The 18,349-nt window shown below is 49.3% G+C and overlaps 1 protein-coding gene across 3 annotated transcripts in view; it reads right to left on the reverse strand.

Annotated features, from left to right (window-relative positions):
* LOC124110769 (serine/threonine-protein kinase mTOR-like) overlaps positions 1-18,349 on the reverse strand; it is a 115,206-nt gene that overhangs the window by 51,216 nt on the left and 45,641 nt on the right. For all 3 annotated transcript variants that reach the window (XR_007220412.1, XM_048394351.1, XM_048394352.1), the window contains exons 21-28: positions 10,809-10,944; positions 9,820-10,070; positions 8,781-8,867; positions 8,031-8,198; positions 7,735-7,847; positions 3,642-3,897; positions 2,705-2,848; positions 1,778-1,920 (exon numbers count right to left, since the gene is read on the reverse strand). Coding sequence is in view for 2 of the 3 variants with exons in the window: in XM_048394351.1 (XP_048250308.1) it covers positions 1,778-1,920; positions 2,705-2,848; positions 3,642-3,897; positions 7,735-7,847; positions 8,031-8,198; positions 8,781-8,867; positions 9,820-10,070; positions 10,809-10,944 (1,298 nt within the window). In the remaining variant the exon portion in view is untranslated. The remainder of the gene's footprint in view (positions 1-1,777; positions 1,921-2,704; positions 2,849-3,641; positions 3,898-7,734; positions 7,848-8,030; positions 8,199-8,780; positions 8,868-9,819; positions 10,071-10,808; positions 10,945-18,349) is intronic.

Here is an 18,349-nt window from a genome sequence, read left to right on the forward strand (position 1 = left end):
ATCTGGGCAGGGGGTTGTGTGACGTGATCTACTCACCTGGCCAGGGGCTGTGTGATGTGTGATGTGATCTTCTCACCTGGCCAGGGGCTGTGTGACGTGATCTACTCACCTGGCCAGGGGTGTTGTATGATGTGTGACGTGATCTACTCACCTGGCCAGGGGGTTGTATGATGTGATCTACTCACCTGGTCAGGGGCTGTGTGATGTGATCTACTCACCTGGCCAGGGGGTTGTATGATGTGATCTACTCACCTGGCCATGGGCTGTGTGATGTGATCTACTCACCTGGCCAGGGGGTTGTATAATGTGATCTACTCACTTGGCCAGGGGGTTGTATGATGTGTGACGTGATCTACTCACCTGGCCAGGGGGTTGTATGATGTGATCTACTCACCTGGTCAGGGGCTGTGTGATGTGATCTACTCACCTGGCCAGGGGGTTGTATGATGTGATCTACTCACCTGGCCATGGGCTGTGTGATGTGATCTACTCACCTGGCCAGGGGGTTGTATAATGTGATCTACTCACTTGGCCAGGGGGTTGTATGATGTGATCTACTCACCTGGCCAGGGGGTTGTGTGACATGATCTACTCACCTGGCCAGGGGGTTGTATGATGTGATCTACTCACCTGGCCAGGGGGTTGTATGATGTGATCTACTCACCTGGCCAGGGGGTTGTATGATGTGATCTACTCACCTGGCTAGGGGCTGTGTAATGTGATCTACTCACCTGGCCAGGGGGTTGTGTGATGTGATCTACTCACCTGGTCAGGGGGTTGTATGATGTGATCTTCTCACCTGGCCAGGGGGTTGCATAATGTGATCTACTCACCTGGCCAGGGGGTTGTGTGACATGATCTACTCACCTGGCCAGGGGGTTGTATGATGTGATCTACTCACCTGGCCAGGGGGTTGTATGATGTGATCTACTCACCTGGCCAGGGGCTGTGTGATGTGATCTACTCACCTGGCTAGGGGGTTATATGATGTGATCTACTCACCTGGCCAGGGGGTTGTATGATGTGATCTACTCACCTGGTCAGGGGCTGTGTGATGTGATCTACTCACCTGGCTAGGGGGTTATATGATGTGATCTACTCACCTGGCCAGGGGGTTGTATGATGTGATCTACTCATGTGGCCAGGGGGTTGTGTGATGTGATCTTCTCACCTGGCCAGGGGGTTGTATGATGTGATCTACTCATGTGGCCAGGGGGTTGTATGATGTTAACTTCTTACCTGGCCAGGGGGTTGTATGATGTGATCTACTCATGTGGCCAGGGGGTTGTATGATGTGATCTACTCACCTGGCCAGGGGGTTGTATGATGTGATCTACTCATGTGGCCAGGGGGTTGTATGATGTGATCTACTCACCTGGTCAGGGGCTGTGTGATGTGATCTACTCACCTGGCCAGGGGGTTGTATGATGTGATCTACTCATGTGGCCAGGGGGTTGTATGATGTGATCTACTCACCTGGTCAGGGGCTGTGTGATGTGATCTACTCACCTGGCCAGGGGGTTGTATGATGTGATCTACTCACCTGGTCAGGGGCTGTGTGATGTGATCTACTCACCTGGCCAGGGGGTTGTATAATGTGATCTACTCACCTGGCCAGGGGCTGTGTGATGTGATCTACTCACCTGGCCAGGGGCTGTGTGATGTGATCTACTCATGTGGCCAGGGGCTGTGTGATGTGATCTACTCATGTGGCCAGGGGGTTGTATGATGTGATCTACTCAAGTGGCCAGGGGGTTGTATGATGTGATCTACTCACCTGGCCAGGGGGTTGTATGACTGGGCCAAGGCCCAGCAGGACCGCAGCGCTGGGGAGGGGGATTCCTTCAGCAGCTCAATACTCAGCTTCCGCAGCCACTCCATCCAGTCTTCCTTGGACACTCGCCTCCCTGCTCCCAGGGCCTGTACAAACATTCATTCACACAATAGTGGGTGGGTCAGTAGTTCTGCTGAAGCCACCCTGATGTGGGTGTGCCAGCCTGATGGGGGAGAAACATTGACACTGCTCGTACATGTTGACCACTTTGGTGAAATACTTGACCAAGGGTCATGAGTGAAGTGAAATTGTGATTCTAGTGCACAGCAAGATGTGGCATCGTGGACCACTCGGCTACCTAACTTGCCAACCCAGTCTTAACAAGAGAGCCTACAGCAGCTGGTGCAGGGTATATCTCATATCTGGACTAACACAGTGGTTGCTCCTCACAAACAATATAATGATGAAGCAATTCTGCGAGTAGAGCACGGATATAACGAACACGGACAGAGCGAACAAACGATACAACGAACTGTTAAAAAATCCCTGATTTATCTCCTATATAATATCATATAAAATTTACGTATATAACAAACTCTCTACAGCGAACTAACAGATACAGCGAACTGATATCTGATCACCGACAAGCCCATCTATCACTAATTAGTGATGTGTATAGCGAACTGAGAAATCTTACTCAGTGTCAAGTGTCACTGACAATTGGCTGTACGCAATCAGCCGTGAATCAACACAATCGTGGCGAATCAACACAATCAGCGGTGACGGTTCAACCTTGTTATACTTAAATGAATGTTATGCAATGTTATCAATTGAATGCTATGAAGTGATCACTGCTAATGCAGCCTTGTAGTTCATTATATCCATGTTTTACTGTATTTCCTATACACTTTAAAAACCCTGATCACTTACTCTCTGCATGTGGTTAAAGTTGACATGTAATTTCTTGATGGTGGCAGTTTCTGTTGTTTGATCTGAAGACTGTGGCGCCTTCAGACGGTTCTTCTTGTGTTTGATTAACACTGGGTCATCCTCCTCCTCGGCTATGGTGGTGCCCTGGAACAGTACAACACAAACTGATGTCCTGGAACAGTACAACACAAACTGATGCCCTGGGACAGTACAACACAAACTTATGTCCTGGAACAGTACAACACAAACTGATGTCCTGGAACAGTACAACACAAACTGATGCCCTGGGACAGTACAACACAAACTTATGTCCTGGAACAGTACAACACAAACTGATGTCCTGGAATACAACAGTACAAACTGATGCCCTGGAACAGTACAACACAAACTGATGCCCTGGAACAGTACAACACAAACTGATGACCTGGAACAGTACAACACAAACTGATGCCCTGGAACAGTACAACACAAACTGATGCCCTGGAACAGTACAACACAAACTGCTGTCCTGGAACAGTACAACACAAACTGATGCCCTGGGACAGTACAACACAAACTGATGCCCTGGAACAGTACAACACAAACTGCTGTCCTGGAACAGTACAACACAAATTGATGCCCTGGAACAGTACAACACAAACTGATGCCCTGGGACAGTACAACACAAACTGCTGTCCTGGAACAGTACAACACAAACTGCTGTCCTGGAACAGTACAACACAAACTGATGTCCTGGAACAGTACAACACAAACTGATGTCCTGGAACAGTACAACACAAACTGATGTCCTGGAACAGTACAACACCTTCCTGAGAATCAACCACAGTCTGACAAGTGAACGATAATGATAGGCTGAAAATAAGGTAGAAATACTTTTATAAATATATATGGAGATATGTCCATAACATACTTTAGAGAGATTTTCCAGTTAATCTACCTTCAGTAGTCTGCACATGAGGATGTTGTAGCGCTGATGTGTGATCCTGTTCTTTGCTGTCACTTTGTTGACCATGGAGACGAAGATAGTAAACTTGTGTCCGAGTTGCAACACCAGGGCACAGAGCGTGTCCATCACCGTGGTCTGCAATACAGTGCAGGTATCCAGCGTACGCACCAGTGGGTGGATGATCCGCGATGCGTAGTCGGTCAGGTCCAGGGCATCGGTCAAGCGGTCAATAGTCTCCAGAGCCATTCTGTTAGGGTGAGGCAGAGAACACAGGTATTAGTGGAGGACACAGAGGGTGAGGCAGAGAACACAGGTATTAGTGAAGCGACAGAGTGGGTGAGACAGAACACAGGTATTGGTGAGGTGACAGAGAGGGTGAGGCAGAACACAGGTATTAGTGAGGTGACAGAGAGGGTGAGGCAGAGAACACAGGTATTAGTGAGGTGACAGAGAGGGTGAGACAGAACACAGGTATTGGTGAGGTGACAGAGTGGATGAGGCAGAACACAGGTATTGGTGAGGTGACAGAGAGGGTGAGGCAGAACACAGGTATTAGTGAGGTGACAGAGAGGGTGAGGCAGAGAACACAGGTATTAGTGAGGTGACAGAGAGGGTGGGACAGAACACAGGTATTAGTGAGGTGACAGGGAGGGTGAGACAGAACACAGGTATTAGTGAGGTGACACAGAGGGTGAGGCAGAACACAGGTATTAGTGAGGTGACACAGAGGGTGAGGCAGAACACAGGTATTAGTGAGGTGACAGAGAGGGTGAGACAGAACACAGGTATTAGTGAGGTGACAGAGTGGATGAGGCAGAACACAGGTATTAGGGAGGTGACAGAGAGGGTGAGACAGAACACAGGTATTAGTGAGGTGACAGAGTGGATGAGGCAGAACACAGGTATTAGGGAGGTGACAGAGAGGGTGAGACAGAACACAGGTATTAGTGAGGTGACAGAGAGGGTGGGACAGAACACAGGTATTAGTGAGGTGACAGAGAGGGTGAGACAGAACACAGGTATTAGTGAGGTGACAGAGTGGATGAGGCAGAACACAGGTATTAGGGAGGTGACAGAGAGGGTGAGACAGAACACAGGTATTAGTGAGGTGACAGAGTGGATGAGGCAGAACACAGGTATTAGTGAGGTGACAGAGAGGGTGAGACAGAACACAGGTATTAGTGAGGTGACACAGAGGGTGAGGCAGTGAACACAGGTAATAGTGAGGTGACACAGAGGGTGAGACAGAACACAGGTATTAGTGAGGTGACACAGAGGGTGAGGCAGAGAACACAGGTATTAGTGAGGTGACACAGAGGGTGAGACAGAACACAGGTATTAGTCAGGTGACACAGAGGGTGAGGCAGAGAACACAGGTATTAGTGAGGTGACACAGAGGGTGAGACAGAACACAGGTATTAGTGAGGTGACACAGAGGGTGAGACAGAACACAGGTATTAGTGAGGTGACACAGAGGGTGAGACAGAACACAGGTATTGGTGAGGTGACACAGAGGGTGAGGCAGAACACAGGTATTAGTGAGGTGACAGAGAGGGTGAGACAGAACACAGGTATTAGTGAGGTGACAGAGTGGATGAGGCAGAACACAGGTATTAGTGAGGTGACAGAGACGGTGAGACAGAACACCGGTATTAGTGAGGTGACACAGAGGGTGAGACAGAACACAGGTATTAGTGAGGTGACAGAGACGGTGAGACAGAACACAGGTATTAGTGAGGTGACAGAGAGGGTGAGACAGAACACAGGTATTAGTGAGGTGACAGAGACGGTGAGACAGAACACAGGTATAAGTGAGGTGACACAGAGGGTGAGACAGAACACAGGTATTAGTGAGGTGACACAGAGGGTGAGGCAGTGAACACAGGTATTAGTGAAGTGACACAGAGGGTGAGACAGAACACAGGTATTAGGGAGGTGACACAGAGGGTGAGACAGAACACAGGTATTAGTGAGGTGACAGAGTGGATGAGGCAGAACACAGGTATTAGTGAGGTGACAGAGAGGGTGAGACAGAACACAGGTATTAGTGAGGTGACAGAGACGGTGAGACAGAACACAGGTATTAGTGAGGTGACAGAGAGGGTGAGACAGAACACAGGTATTAGTGAGGTGACAGAGTGGATGAGGCAGAACACCGGTATTAGTGAGGTGACAGAGACGGTGAGACAGAACACAGGTATTAGTGAGGTGACAGAGAGGGCGAGACAGAACACAGGTATTAGTGAGGTGACACAGAGGGTGAGGCAGAACACAGGTATTAGTGAGGTGACAGAGAGGGTGAGGCAGAACACAGGTATTAGTGAGGTGACAGAGAGGGTGAGGCAGAGAACACAGGTATTAGTGAGGTGACAGAGAGGGTGAGACAGAACACAGGTATTAGTGAGGTGACACAGAGGGTGAGGCAGAACACAGGTATTAGTGAGGTGACACAGAGGGTGAGACAGAACACAGGTATTAGTGAGGTGACACAGAGGGTGAGACAGAACACAGGTATTAGTGAGGTGACACAGAGGGTGAGACAGAACACAGGTATTAGTGAGGTGACACAGAGGGTGAGACAGAACACAGGTATTAGTGAGGTGACAGAGAGGGTGAGGCAGAGAACACAGGTATTAGTGAGGTGACAGAGAGGGTGAGACAGAACACAGGTATTAGTGAGGTGACACAGAGGGTGAGGCAGAACACAGGTATTAGTGAGGTGACACAGAGGGTGAGACAGAACACAGGTATTAGTGAGGTGACACAGAGGGTGAGACAGAACACAGGTATTAGTGAGGTGACACAGAGGGTGAGACAGAACACAGGTATTAGTGAGGTGACACAGAGGGTGAGACAGAACACAGGTATTAGTGAGGTGACAGAGAGGGTGAGGCAGAGAACACAGGTATTAGTGAGGTGACAGAGAGGGTGAGACAGAACACAGGTATTAGTGAGGTGACACAGAGGGTGAGGCAGAACACAGGTATTAGTGAGGTGACACAGAGGGTGAGACAGAACACAGGTATTAGTGAGGTGACACAGAGGGTGAGACAGAACACAGGTATTAGTGAGGTGACACAGAGGGTGAGACAGAACACAGGTATTAGTGAGGTGACACAGAGGGTGAGACAGAACACAGGTATTAGTGAGGTGACACAGAGGGTGAGGCAGAACACAGGTATTAGTGAGGTGACACAGAGGGTGAGACAGAACACAGGTATTAGTGAGGTGACACAGAGGGTGAGGCAGAACACAGGTATTAGTGAGGTGACAGAGAGGGTGAGGCAGAGAACACAGGTATTAGTGAGGTGACAGAGAGGGTGAGACAGAACACAGGTATTAGTGAGGTGACACAGAGGGTGAGGCAGAACACAGGTATTAGTGAGGTGACACAGAGGGTGAGACAGAACACAGGTATTAGTGAGGTGACACAGAGGGTGAGACAGAACACAGGTATTAGTGAGGTGACACAGAGGGTGAGACAGAACACAGGTATTAGTGAGGTGACACAGAGGGTGAGACAGAACACAGGTATTAGTGAGGTGACACAGAGGGTGAGGCAGAACACAGGTATTAGTGAGGTGACACAGAGGGTGAGACAGAACACAGGTATTAGTGAGGTGACACAGAGGGTGAGGCAGAACACAGGTATTAGTGAGGTGACACAGAGGGTGAGACAGAACACAGGTATTAGTGAGGTGACACAGAGGGTGAGGCAGAACACAGGTATTAGTGAGGTGACAGAGAGGGCGAGACAGAACACAGGTATTAGTGAGGTGACAGAGTGGATGAGGCAGAACACAGGTATTAGTGAGGTGACACAGAGGGTGAGACAGAACACAGGTATTAGTGATGTGACACAGAGGGCGAGACAGAACACAGGTATCAGTGAGGTGACACAGAGGGTGAGGCAGAACACAGGTATTAGTGAGGTGACACAGAGGGTGAGACAGAACACAGGTATTAGTGAGGTGACACAGAGGGTGAGACAGAACACAGGTATTAACTGAGGTGACACAGAGGGCAAGGCAGAGAAATCCAGCATTAGTAAGGTTAGGCCCCACGGTTCCAACATAGAACTTACTTTCTGACTGCTATAGGAATATCAGCAGAGTCAAACAGTTTGACAACTGGTGGTAGGAGGAGGTGTAGATAGTCATCCAGGTTGGCACCGAACAGTTGGAGTGCATTCAGGAGCTGGAACAACACAACATAGTCTCATTATGATCAACAGATACTCAAGACTTGTCCAGCAACGCCAAACCTGAAGTATTCCATGGGTTACTTAATTGGAGGTAGAAACCATAAAACATCTCATATCAGAATAGAGATGCTACTATGAAACTGAACCGGAGCCTGTGTGAGCTGTGGTGAGCTGACCTTGGCTGTGACGACTCTGTCCTGGCTGGTGTCATGCATGAACACCCGCAGTATCTGCGGCACAATCTGGGGCAGGTACACCTTGAACTCGGTGCCCAGGGCATTGACGATCTGCTCAATCAGCAGGATGATTGTGCTCTGCATGGGGCTGTTGGGGGTCCAGAACTCCTGCAGCACAAAGGACACAAGAAAGTTAGTAAAATCTAAATATGTGTTACATTTGATGCCTATCCTGCACTACTCCTTAATGCATTGACTGCTGAGATAGAAAGTTGTTTCACTGAAGTGTGAGGCAGGAACCAGCAGATGAGACCATGTGACTCCGATGTGATGATGCCATGTAAACTCCACATCACATGCTGCTCTAACAAATTGTCCAGTTTTGGATTAACCTATGGTGTTGTTTATTCCCATATTTGCGTAAATTTGTCCTTCCCTGTAAAAGTACAGATTTGTTCATAAAATATCTTCATTCGCCTTTGCATTTTGTTTCAATCCGCCATCTTGAATTTGCTTATGTGTTTCGCGGCATGTTTTGTCTTTCCTTTTGGCGCAGTATTGTTGCTTGCTAGTTACAGTAAGTTTGTCACAGTTGTGAGATGGTAAGATGATATACAGTAACACCCACACTCGGCATCCATCGTAAACATGCCGCTGTTGTCCCTTCGCAAGCTACAGAAATAGGACACCTACTTGGCCCATGTCTTCACTGGGGCAACAGATTACAACAACAAGTGCGTGTGTACCCACCTTGATGAGACAGAAGATGTCCTCCAGGTAGTTCTTGATGTGCTGCTTGACGATAGCAATGATGACTCCCAGTTGTTGGAACAGGAACTAGTGGAGGGAGGAGAAAATCACTCAACAAATGTTAAACTAAACAATTACATTCTTCTCACAAAACTAGATCTGAAATATAACTTTAGATTGATGAAATTTTAATTCAAATACTTGAATGACTAAGATATGGTTGTGGTGTTTCAATTCACTCCACTGACAAACCATCATTATAAACAACAGTCATCAGAAGATGACAAATTCCTCCGGCCACCACAATAGCAAAAGGCACCACTTCCGGCCCTGGTCACCGTATTTTCTTGAGTATAGTGCACACTTTAAAAAAAAAGAAGAACAATCTGTGTAGAAGGGGGTGCGCATTATACATGCCATAATGAGTTTTGATGTTTTTTCACATGCAAAGACATTACCGTGAGCATGTAACACTGGAAATACCATGTCAACAAATCTGTACCGGAATACGCAATGTAATCATTTTGTAATAACACTGTCTGGTTATAAAAAGCGTTCATTGTATGTCTGGACTTGTGTTGTAACCTATTTCAATGATTTTATTCAAAATTCCTTTTAATATTGCTTCAATAAATTTAGGTGACATCGTGTGTCAAGCGATTGGAAGATCGCACAACTTACTTTTATTAACAGCAACCGCGGTCAGATTACCGCTATTGACGCCTTGAAACAAACTTTAGTTGACAGAGAATGGATACATATATCATAAATGGCATACTTTGACTTGTTAAAAATCATATTTGTTGTAGTTTGTAGACAATGGGAGAGTGGACATGTTCACCTGTGGAGCTGACACAAAATGCTGTCATGCATGGTGGTTGTACTGAGAGGCAAGAATGGTCTCCACATTATCCATGCGGACAGGATTCAGACTCACACCTGTGTGTCCTAAATGACTACAGTTTCCACTTAGCTACAATACAAATCACACAGAGCCACATCTTACACTACGTTGAGTTTATACAACAGCACAACTCACCTCCCTAAAGTTTGGATCTGCAGATCTGATGACGGTGAGGTATGCAGGTATGACCTGCTGAATGTACGGGACGCACTTGATGCCCAGACTCTTGAAGATGAAGGTGATAGCCTGGACCACCATTGTGTGGTGCTGGGACAGGGACGGGTCACGGATGATCTTCATCAGTGTTGCTATGGCAATGGCTGGATAGAACTCCTCCAGGGTTGTGGTGGCGCTCATGTTTGCCAGCATTTCACTGGTGTTCAATTCTGCAAAGTAAAGAAGTAATACAATGTCAGACAGTCAGATAAAACAATTATAACCGATAACTGATGCACTGTATATTTCAAATTAATCACCAAAGAAAATCACTCTCATAAAATGGCATGTGGTAATCTGACATCTGGAATCACAGTATCAGTGTCAGTATCACAAAGTAGGCAAGTGATTTTGGTTTGGCTTGGAATAGTATTTCAGTTTAACTGTGCAAAGCAAGTTGCAGTGCCTAGGACACCAACCATGCCCTCTCTGAAACACATCTGATAACTGGTACAAGAAGCTAATATAGATACTTGTCATATCACGTTCACTCCATCTTACAATCGGTTCCAAAATCTAGCAATCTTTTCATGTGTTGTTTTGTTTCTTTAGACAACATGATATAGGTCCCAGTAACCTCTGTTTGTCGTAAGAGGCGACTAAATGGATTGGGTGGTCAGGCTTGATGACTTTGTTGACTTCAAGTCATCGAACTCCAAATGCAGATCTTTGTTCATTATGTTAATCATTGAGTATTTACAGACTGCCGCCATTTAGATGGAATATTGCTGAGAGCAGCATTAAACAACAAGTAACAACAGCAGCATATGTAATATATATATCTTTGTCTTCACTTTCCTTGCCACGGGCTCATAGAACCTAAAGAAGGCCTTGCCTGGGAATTGTCTTTCAGTATCATGAATTGTCAAGTCCTTTGCAGCGAGACCTGGGGCCATGACCAAACTTACCTGTGTTACTGGCATCCTTCTCAGCTTTGGTATGGTCAGACTTGCTGACCGCAGCCTCGCTCTCCGAGATGAGGCCCAGGTTCAGCTTGTGCTTGTGGGGGTCCAGAGCTCCAAGCAGTCCCAGGACTCGAATCACCTACAGCAGATAAAACTACTACAGCAAGAGCCCATCAGTGATGGCACAGAGCTCCAGATAAGCTGCGTATCTGCGTGAAATATGCATCAGAAATGCAGAAATACACAGTAAAATATAATCTAAGCATATCAAATACGCAATGAACATTACAGATACGCTACAAAAATCAAACTTGTGCGTTTCATCAAAATATTGTGAAGTAACCCTGCGTATTCGATTAGCAAATCAGCAACTTATTTTGAAATTATAACGGGCATTCTGTCAACCTTGCCAAACTCCACGATGACAGTTACATCATGATCATTTGCCATCACACTTTCTTGTGGAAGTATCGTGGTATTTTTTAGTCCTATAAAGCTCTCGAACCCACACGACACCAGTTTGTAGGGACTAGATGAATAGTGTTTTTAAACATTTAGCTTAAATACCCACATGTGTAAAAACTAGTGGGTAACAGAAATTTAAATACGCAGATAGAATTACTGATACCCAATGATTATAAAATGCATGGGTAGCCAGTTAATCATCATATATGACAGAAGTGCTGGACTTTGCTTGACAGACTTCAAGAATCTTTGTTAGTTTTGCAAAGAATATGTGTGCATATATTAAAGGTTTGATTGTAATGCAACACGTTTTTTTCTTCTTTGTTTGTTGTGTTTTGATGCATATTCTCAGTTGTAAGCCAAGTAAGCAAGCCTACCTCCCTCCGGATGCCGGGGCCATGCAGTGTAGAAAGTAAGGAAGCCTACCTCCCTCCGGATGCCGGGGACCATGCAGTGTAGAAAGTAAGCAAGCCTACCTCCCTCCGGATGCCGGGGGCCATGCAGTATAGAAAGTAAGGAAGCCTACCTCCCTCCGGATGCCGGGGGCCATGCAGTGTAGAAAGTAAGCAAGCCTACCTCCCTCCGGATGCTGGGGGCCATGCCCTATAGAAAGTAAGCAAGCCTACCTCCCTCCGGATGCCGGGGGCCATGCAGTGTAGAAAGTAAGCAAGCCTACCTCCCTCCGGATGCTGGGGGCCATGCAGTGTAGAAAGCAAACAAGCCTACCTCCCTCCGGATGCTGGGGACCATGCAGTGTAGAGAGTAAGGAAGCCTACCTCCCTCCGGATGCCGGGGACCATGCAGTGTAGAGAGTAAGGAAGCCTACCTCCCTCCGGATGCCGGGGACCATGCAATGTAGAAAGTAAGGAAGCCTACCTCCCTCCGGATGCCGGGGACCATGCAGTGTAGAAAGTAAGGAAGCCTACCTCCCTCCGGATGCCGGGGACCATGCAGTGTAGAAAGTAAGGAAGCCTACCTCCCTCCAGATGCCGGGGGCCATGCAGTATAGAAAGTAAGCAAGCCTACCTCCCTCCGGATGCTGGGGACCATGCAGTGTAGAGAGTAAGGAAGCCTACCTCCCTCCGGATGCCGGGGACCATGCAATGTAGAAAGTAAGGAAGCCTACCTCCCTCCGGATGCCGGGGACCATGCAGTGTAGAAAGTAAGCAAGCCTACCTCCCTCCAGATGCCGGGGGCCATGCAGTATAGAAAGTAAGCAAGCCTACCTCCCTCCAGATGCTTGGGACCATGCAGTATAGAAAGTAAGGAAGCCTACCTCCCTCCGGATGCCGGGGACCATGCAGTGTAGAGAGTAAGGAAGCCTACCTCCCTCCGGATGCCGGGGACCATGCAATGTAGAAAGTAAGGAAGCCTACCTCCCTCTGGATGCCGGGGACCATGCAGTGTAGAAAGTAAGGAAGCCTACCTCCCTCCGGATGCCGGGGGCCATGCCGTGTAGAAAGTAAACAAGCCTACCTCCCTCTGGATGCCGGGGACCATGCAGTGTAGAAGGTAAGGAAGCCTACCTCCCTCCGGATGCCGGGGGCCATGCCGTGTAGAAAGTAAACAAGCCTACCTCTCTCCCGATGCCGGGGACCATGCAGTGTAGAAAGTAAGGAAGCCTACCTCCCTCCGGATGCCGGGGACCATGCAATGTAGAAAGTAAGGAAGCCTACCTCCCTCCGGATGCCGGGGACCATGCAGTGTAGAAAGTAAGGAAGCCTACCTCCCTCCAGATGCCGGGGGCCATGCAGTATAGAAAGTAAGCAAGCCTACCTCCCTCCGGATGCTGGGGACCATGCAGTATAGAAAGTAAGGAAGCCTACCTCCCTCCGGATGCCGGGGACCATGCAGTGTAGAGAGTAAGGAAGCCTACCTCCCTCCGGATGCCGGGGACCATGCAATGTAGAAAGTAAGGAAGCCTACCTCCCTCTGGATGCCGGGGACTATGCAGTGTAGAAAGTAAGGAAGCCTACCTCCCTCCGGATGCCGGGGGCCATGCCGTGTAGAAAGTAAACAAGCCTACCTCCCTCTGGATGCCGGGGACCATGCAGTGTAGAAGGTAAGGAAGCCTACCTCCCTCCGGATGCCGGGGGCCATGCCGTGTAGAAAGTAAACAAGCCTACCTCTCTCCGGATGCCGGGGACCATGCAGTGTAGAAAGTAAGGAAGCCTACCTCCCTCCGGATGCCGGGGACCATGCAATGTAGAAAGTAAAGAAGCCTACCTCCCTCCGGATGCCGGGGGCCATGCCGTGTAGAAAGTAAACAAGCCTACCTCCCTCTGGATGCCGGGGGCCATGCAGTGTAGAAAGTAAACAAGCCTACCTCCCTCCGGATGCCGGGGGCCATGCCGTGTAGAAAGTAAACAAGCCTACCTCTCTCCGGATGCCGGGGACCATGCAGTGTAGAAAGTAAGGAAGCCTACCTCCCTCCGGATGCCGGGGGCCATGCAGTGTAGAAAGTAAGCAAGCCTACCTCCCTCTGGATGCCGGGGGCCATACAGTGTAGAAAGTAAGCAAGCCTACCTCCCTCTGGATGCCGGGGACCATGCAGTGTAGAAAGCAAACAAGCCTACCTCCCTCCGGATGCTGGGGGCCATGCAGTGTAGAAAGTAAGCAAGCCTACCTCCCTCTGGATGCCGGGGACCATGCGGTGTAGAAAGTAAGCAAGCCTACCTCCCTCCGGATGCCGGGGGCCATGCAGTGTAGAAAGTAAGCAAGCCTACCTCCCTCCGGATGCTGGGGGCCATGCCCTGTAGAAAGTAAGCAAGCCTACCTCCCTCCGGATGCCGGGGGCCATGCAGTGTAGAAAGTAAGCAAGCCTACCTCCCTCCGGATGCTGGGGGCCATGCAGTGTAGAAAGCAAACAAGCCTACCTCCCTCCGGATGCTGGGGACCATGCAGTGTAGAAAGTAAGGAAGCCTACCTCCCTCTGGATGCCGGGGACCATGCGGTGTAGAAAGCAAACAAGCCTACCTCCCTCTGGATGCTGGGGGCCATGCAGTGTAGAAAGTAAGCAAGCCTACCTCCCTCCGGATGCTGGGGGCCATGCAGTGTAGAAAGTAAGCAAGCCTACCTCCCTCCGGATGTCGGGGGCCATGCAGTGTAGAAAGTAAGCAAGCCTACCTCCCTCCGGATGCCGGGGGCCATGCAGTGTAGAAAGCAAACAAGCCTACCTCCCTCCGGATGCCGGGGGCCATGCAGTGTAGAAAGTAAGCAAGCCTACCTCCCTCTGGATGCCGGGGACCATGCAATGTAGAAAGTTTTACAAACCTGTAGAGGTTATGAATTCTCTGATGAAATCCTCCTTGGGGCACTTATTGCATTTTCCTTGCTCAAGAAAATCTATATGACATAGTTGTAACCATTTTCCTTAATAAAAAATGTTACCACACAAAAAACTTCGTTTTTGTATGATATACGACCACCCTTACGGGGCCTCACCCCCAACGGCGCCTCAAGCCAGGGGGAGCAACTCTCACCCAAATCACTTTCCATATGTCAAATGCTGACGGAATGTGGGGAGGTGGGTGGCCGTGCCCCAAGGAGGATTTCATCAGAGAATTCATAACCTCTACAGGTTTGTAAAATTCTCTTTCTGATTAAATCCTCCTTGGGGCACTTATTGCATCAAGACAGACTCCCAAAGATAATCTAGGAAGTGGCATCCGTCAGCAACAGGCGTAAATAAATACATCGTATTTGATTATTCAACAGAATAAAATATTGAGTTCAATAAATGGAACCAACCTTATCGTGAGGCACCACCGTCGAAAGGCGGGGGCTAGAGACAGGGCGTGGTCGACCATATATTATGATAAAGCCTGTTTTTGCGGCTTGTCATAAGTTGAGAACTCAAAACACCTCCCACCCCCCCACACTTTTTTGAACAAGTGATATAAGGGCGTAGATCACGAGAGACCATAACCAGCGCTGAGCTAGGCCAGAGGGTCCCCGAGGATCGAAGGAGTGCGTGCGCAAAATACGAGTATTATCGAGTAGTAAGGACTGATATTTATCGACCGCAGAAGATAAAATCCGGACCATTACTGAGCAGTATAACCGGAAGACTGTCTAAAATCTCGAATGCTCAATCAGCTAGAGATTAGAACTTTGCCCAGTTCGGAGAACTGACTGACCAAACCGAGTACGCTCGCTTGAGTGTTTGTCGAGTTGGTAAGGTTTGATGAATCGTGCTCGGCTGGCTCCAAATAGCCGCGGAGCAGATCTGCTCAATGGGCAGAGCCGCGGCGTACGCTTTTGACGCAGCCACTGCTCTAACCTAATGAGCCTTCAACCTGGTAGGGGGGTCCCTGCCTGTAAGCGTATACGCTGTACAAATGTTTGAAACTATCCACCTCGAGATAGATTGTTTACTCGCAGGTGAGCCAACCTTCCTACCGCAGTAACAGCAAAATAGTTGGTTATCCTTACGGACACCCATATTTCTGCTGATATAGGCCTTGAGAGTCGTGCGGACATCCAAGACATGAGCATGTCTTGCAGTGGTCCCCGACGAGGAAGGCTGTGAAAGAGCTGGTAGCTCAATAGGAGCCGTTCACGTGGAATCGTGTGCGACCCTAGGACGGTAATAGTCCGGTAGACGAAAACTGACTGTCCCGGTGATATTTATCGACCCCATGGAAGACAGTTATTTTGGGATCGGCTGACATAACACGAATGTCGCCTACCCGTCTGCCGGACGTTACCACCACAAGGAACGCCGTCTCCCAGCTCAACAGCTGAAGAGAGAGAGACGACAGATCCCGAAAGGAAGGACCGGACAGCCAATCTAGAATGATTGACAAGTCCCAAGGGGGACTGATCCGCCGGACTGGCGGTCGGATCCTGTCCACACCTGCTAAAAAGCGCTGCACTAATGGGTGTGCACCCAGAAGTGCCCCGTCGACAGGGACGTGAAAAGCTGCGATAGCTGTAGAGTACCCTCGGACTGTTGATGCGGCCAGGCCGTCATCTAGTCGCGACTGGAGAAACTCAAGCACGGATACGAGATCTGCAGAAAAAAGATCTGCAATCCCTCTATCGACACACCTGGGCGCATAGCAGGCCTATCTATCGTACTGAACGTTTGTCGAATCCCTCCGCGAAGCCAGTATTGTGTCTGCAACTCGTGCAGGAATACCGCTCTTCTGGAGGCGATTCCTGACAGTGGCCAAGCCACCCATTGAATCCTGAGATTCGGGTGGAGGGCCCCGTTCTGGGATAGGAGGTCCGGTCGTAAAGGTAATATAACAGGAGGCTGAGCCAGAAACCTGAGTATTACTGGAAACCCACTCTGCGCCGACTAAAGAGGTGCCAGGAGCACAATTAGTCGCGCAGGCTGAGTGCCTAGCTGAGACAGGACCTTGGAAATCAGAGGTACTGGGGAGAATGCCCACAGAACTGTCCGTCCAATCTAGCTGAAAGGCGTCCGGTGCCACCGACCTCGGGTCGTGGACTCGGGAGCAGAACGTTGGTGTCTGGTTATTTAACCCAGACGCAAACAGATCCACCTGTAACGACCTGTATAACAGGGAGAAAATCCCGAATATCCCCGGGTCGAGCCTCCACTCGTGAGGAGCGAGGATCCGGCAAGACAGAGCGTCCGCACGGACGTTGTCCACCCCCGGGAGATAAACAGGTAGCACCCTGATATCGTGAGAGTCGCACTATAGTAGGAACTGCCACGTCTTTCGTCGAAGCGACGGAGACGCCGTTCCCCCGCCGTTTGGTTGTCCATCTCTAGACGAACCACTTGGCCACGAAGCAGATCCGGGAAGCGTTGGAACACCAACCTGACCGCTCTCAGTTCTAGCACATTGATATGCAGTTTGATCTCCTGCTGGGACCATAGTCCCGAGGCAGTGTGATCATTCAGAACGCCTCCCCAGCCGGAGAGTGACGCGTCTGTTTGAACTGTGAGAGACGGAACGGGAGTGATTCCCGACCTCGGTCCACCACTGGAGGTGTGTAATGAGCCACTACGGAGTCTCGAGCACAGTCTCGAGATCTTCCGAGTTCGCCCAAAGTCAACGGAGTGCTTGTTGAATGGGACTCATTCTCAAGCGCGCCCGCCAGACCAAATCCACTGTCGCCGCCATGTTGTCCAGTAACTGGAGCCATGTACGAGCAGTGTGACTTGCGCTTAAGGGACTTGATATCTTGTGACAGAGATACACGTCCTCTCACCGTGTTGAAATTAGCCACTAGGAAGACTAGATTCTGAGTGGGGCTCAGATCTGACTTCTTGAGATTGACCATCCACCCTAGAGTGATCAGAATATCTATCACTTGTTGTGTAGCTATCTGACTCAGGGATTGCAATAGAGCTCTTAGTAACCTAGTCGTCGAGGTACGGATGGCAGAACCGACCTTTTGACCTGGCCACTTGGGCGGGAATCAACATCAGCTTGGTGAACACCCTCGGGGCCGTGGAGATCCCGAATGGTAGAACCCTGAACTGATAACACCTCCCGTCGAAAGAAAACCTCAGGTATTTCTTGAACTCTGGATGTATTGGTATGTGGAGATAGGCGTATTTTAAGTCTATTGACGTTAGCCATTCTCCTGTCTCGACAGTTGAGATCACTGTTTGGTGACTAGGAAACAAGTCGAGTAGAAGCCCTCGCTTTCCTGTCCCTCGGGACCCGGTTCGATCGCAGCTTTCATAAGAAGTGCGTCGACCTCGGCACGGAGGAATTCCGCCTTCTCTCGGGTAGCAGGCACCGGTGTGTGCTTTATCCCGGAAAAGTGGAGGAGCGGATGAGTTTTCCCGATAACTTGCGACTATGGGTTCACCCGGGGCTCTTCGGGCGCTAATGGGAACCCATCGTTCCCAGCCCCGCGAAAAAGCTGTTGGCCTCGACCAGCTGCCTTGCCCCGGCCCGTGCCTCTCTTGCTCCTCACGGCGCCCTTATACCTGAAGGAAGCGGCGGCTTCCAAGCAGGTGTGGACGTCTGACCCGTGCGTTAGCGTAGGAGGGGGCAATTGGAGAGGCCCGCTTACGCGGTTTTAACGCTTGGTACCTCCAACAAGGCTTTATGAGTCTTTGATGGAAGTATACAATTGAGCAGCCTCTC

This window comes from Haliotis rufescens, unplaced genomic scaffold (assembly GCF_023055435.1).
Source record: "Haliotis rufescens isolate VD_foot unplaced genomic scaffold, xgHalRufe1.0.p SCAF_13, whole genome shotgun sequence".
Classification (NCBI taxonomy): domain Eukaryota; kingdom Metazoa; phylum Mollusca; class Gastropoda; order Lepetellida; family Haliotidae; genus Haliotis; species Haliotis rufescens.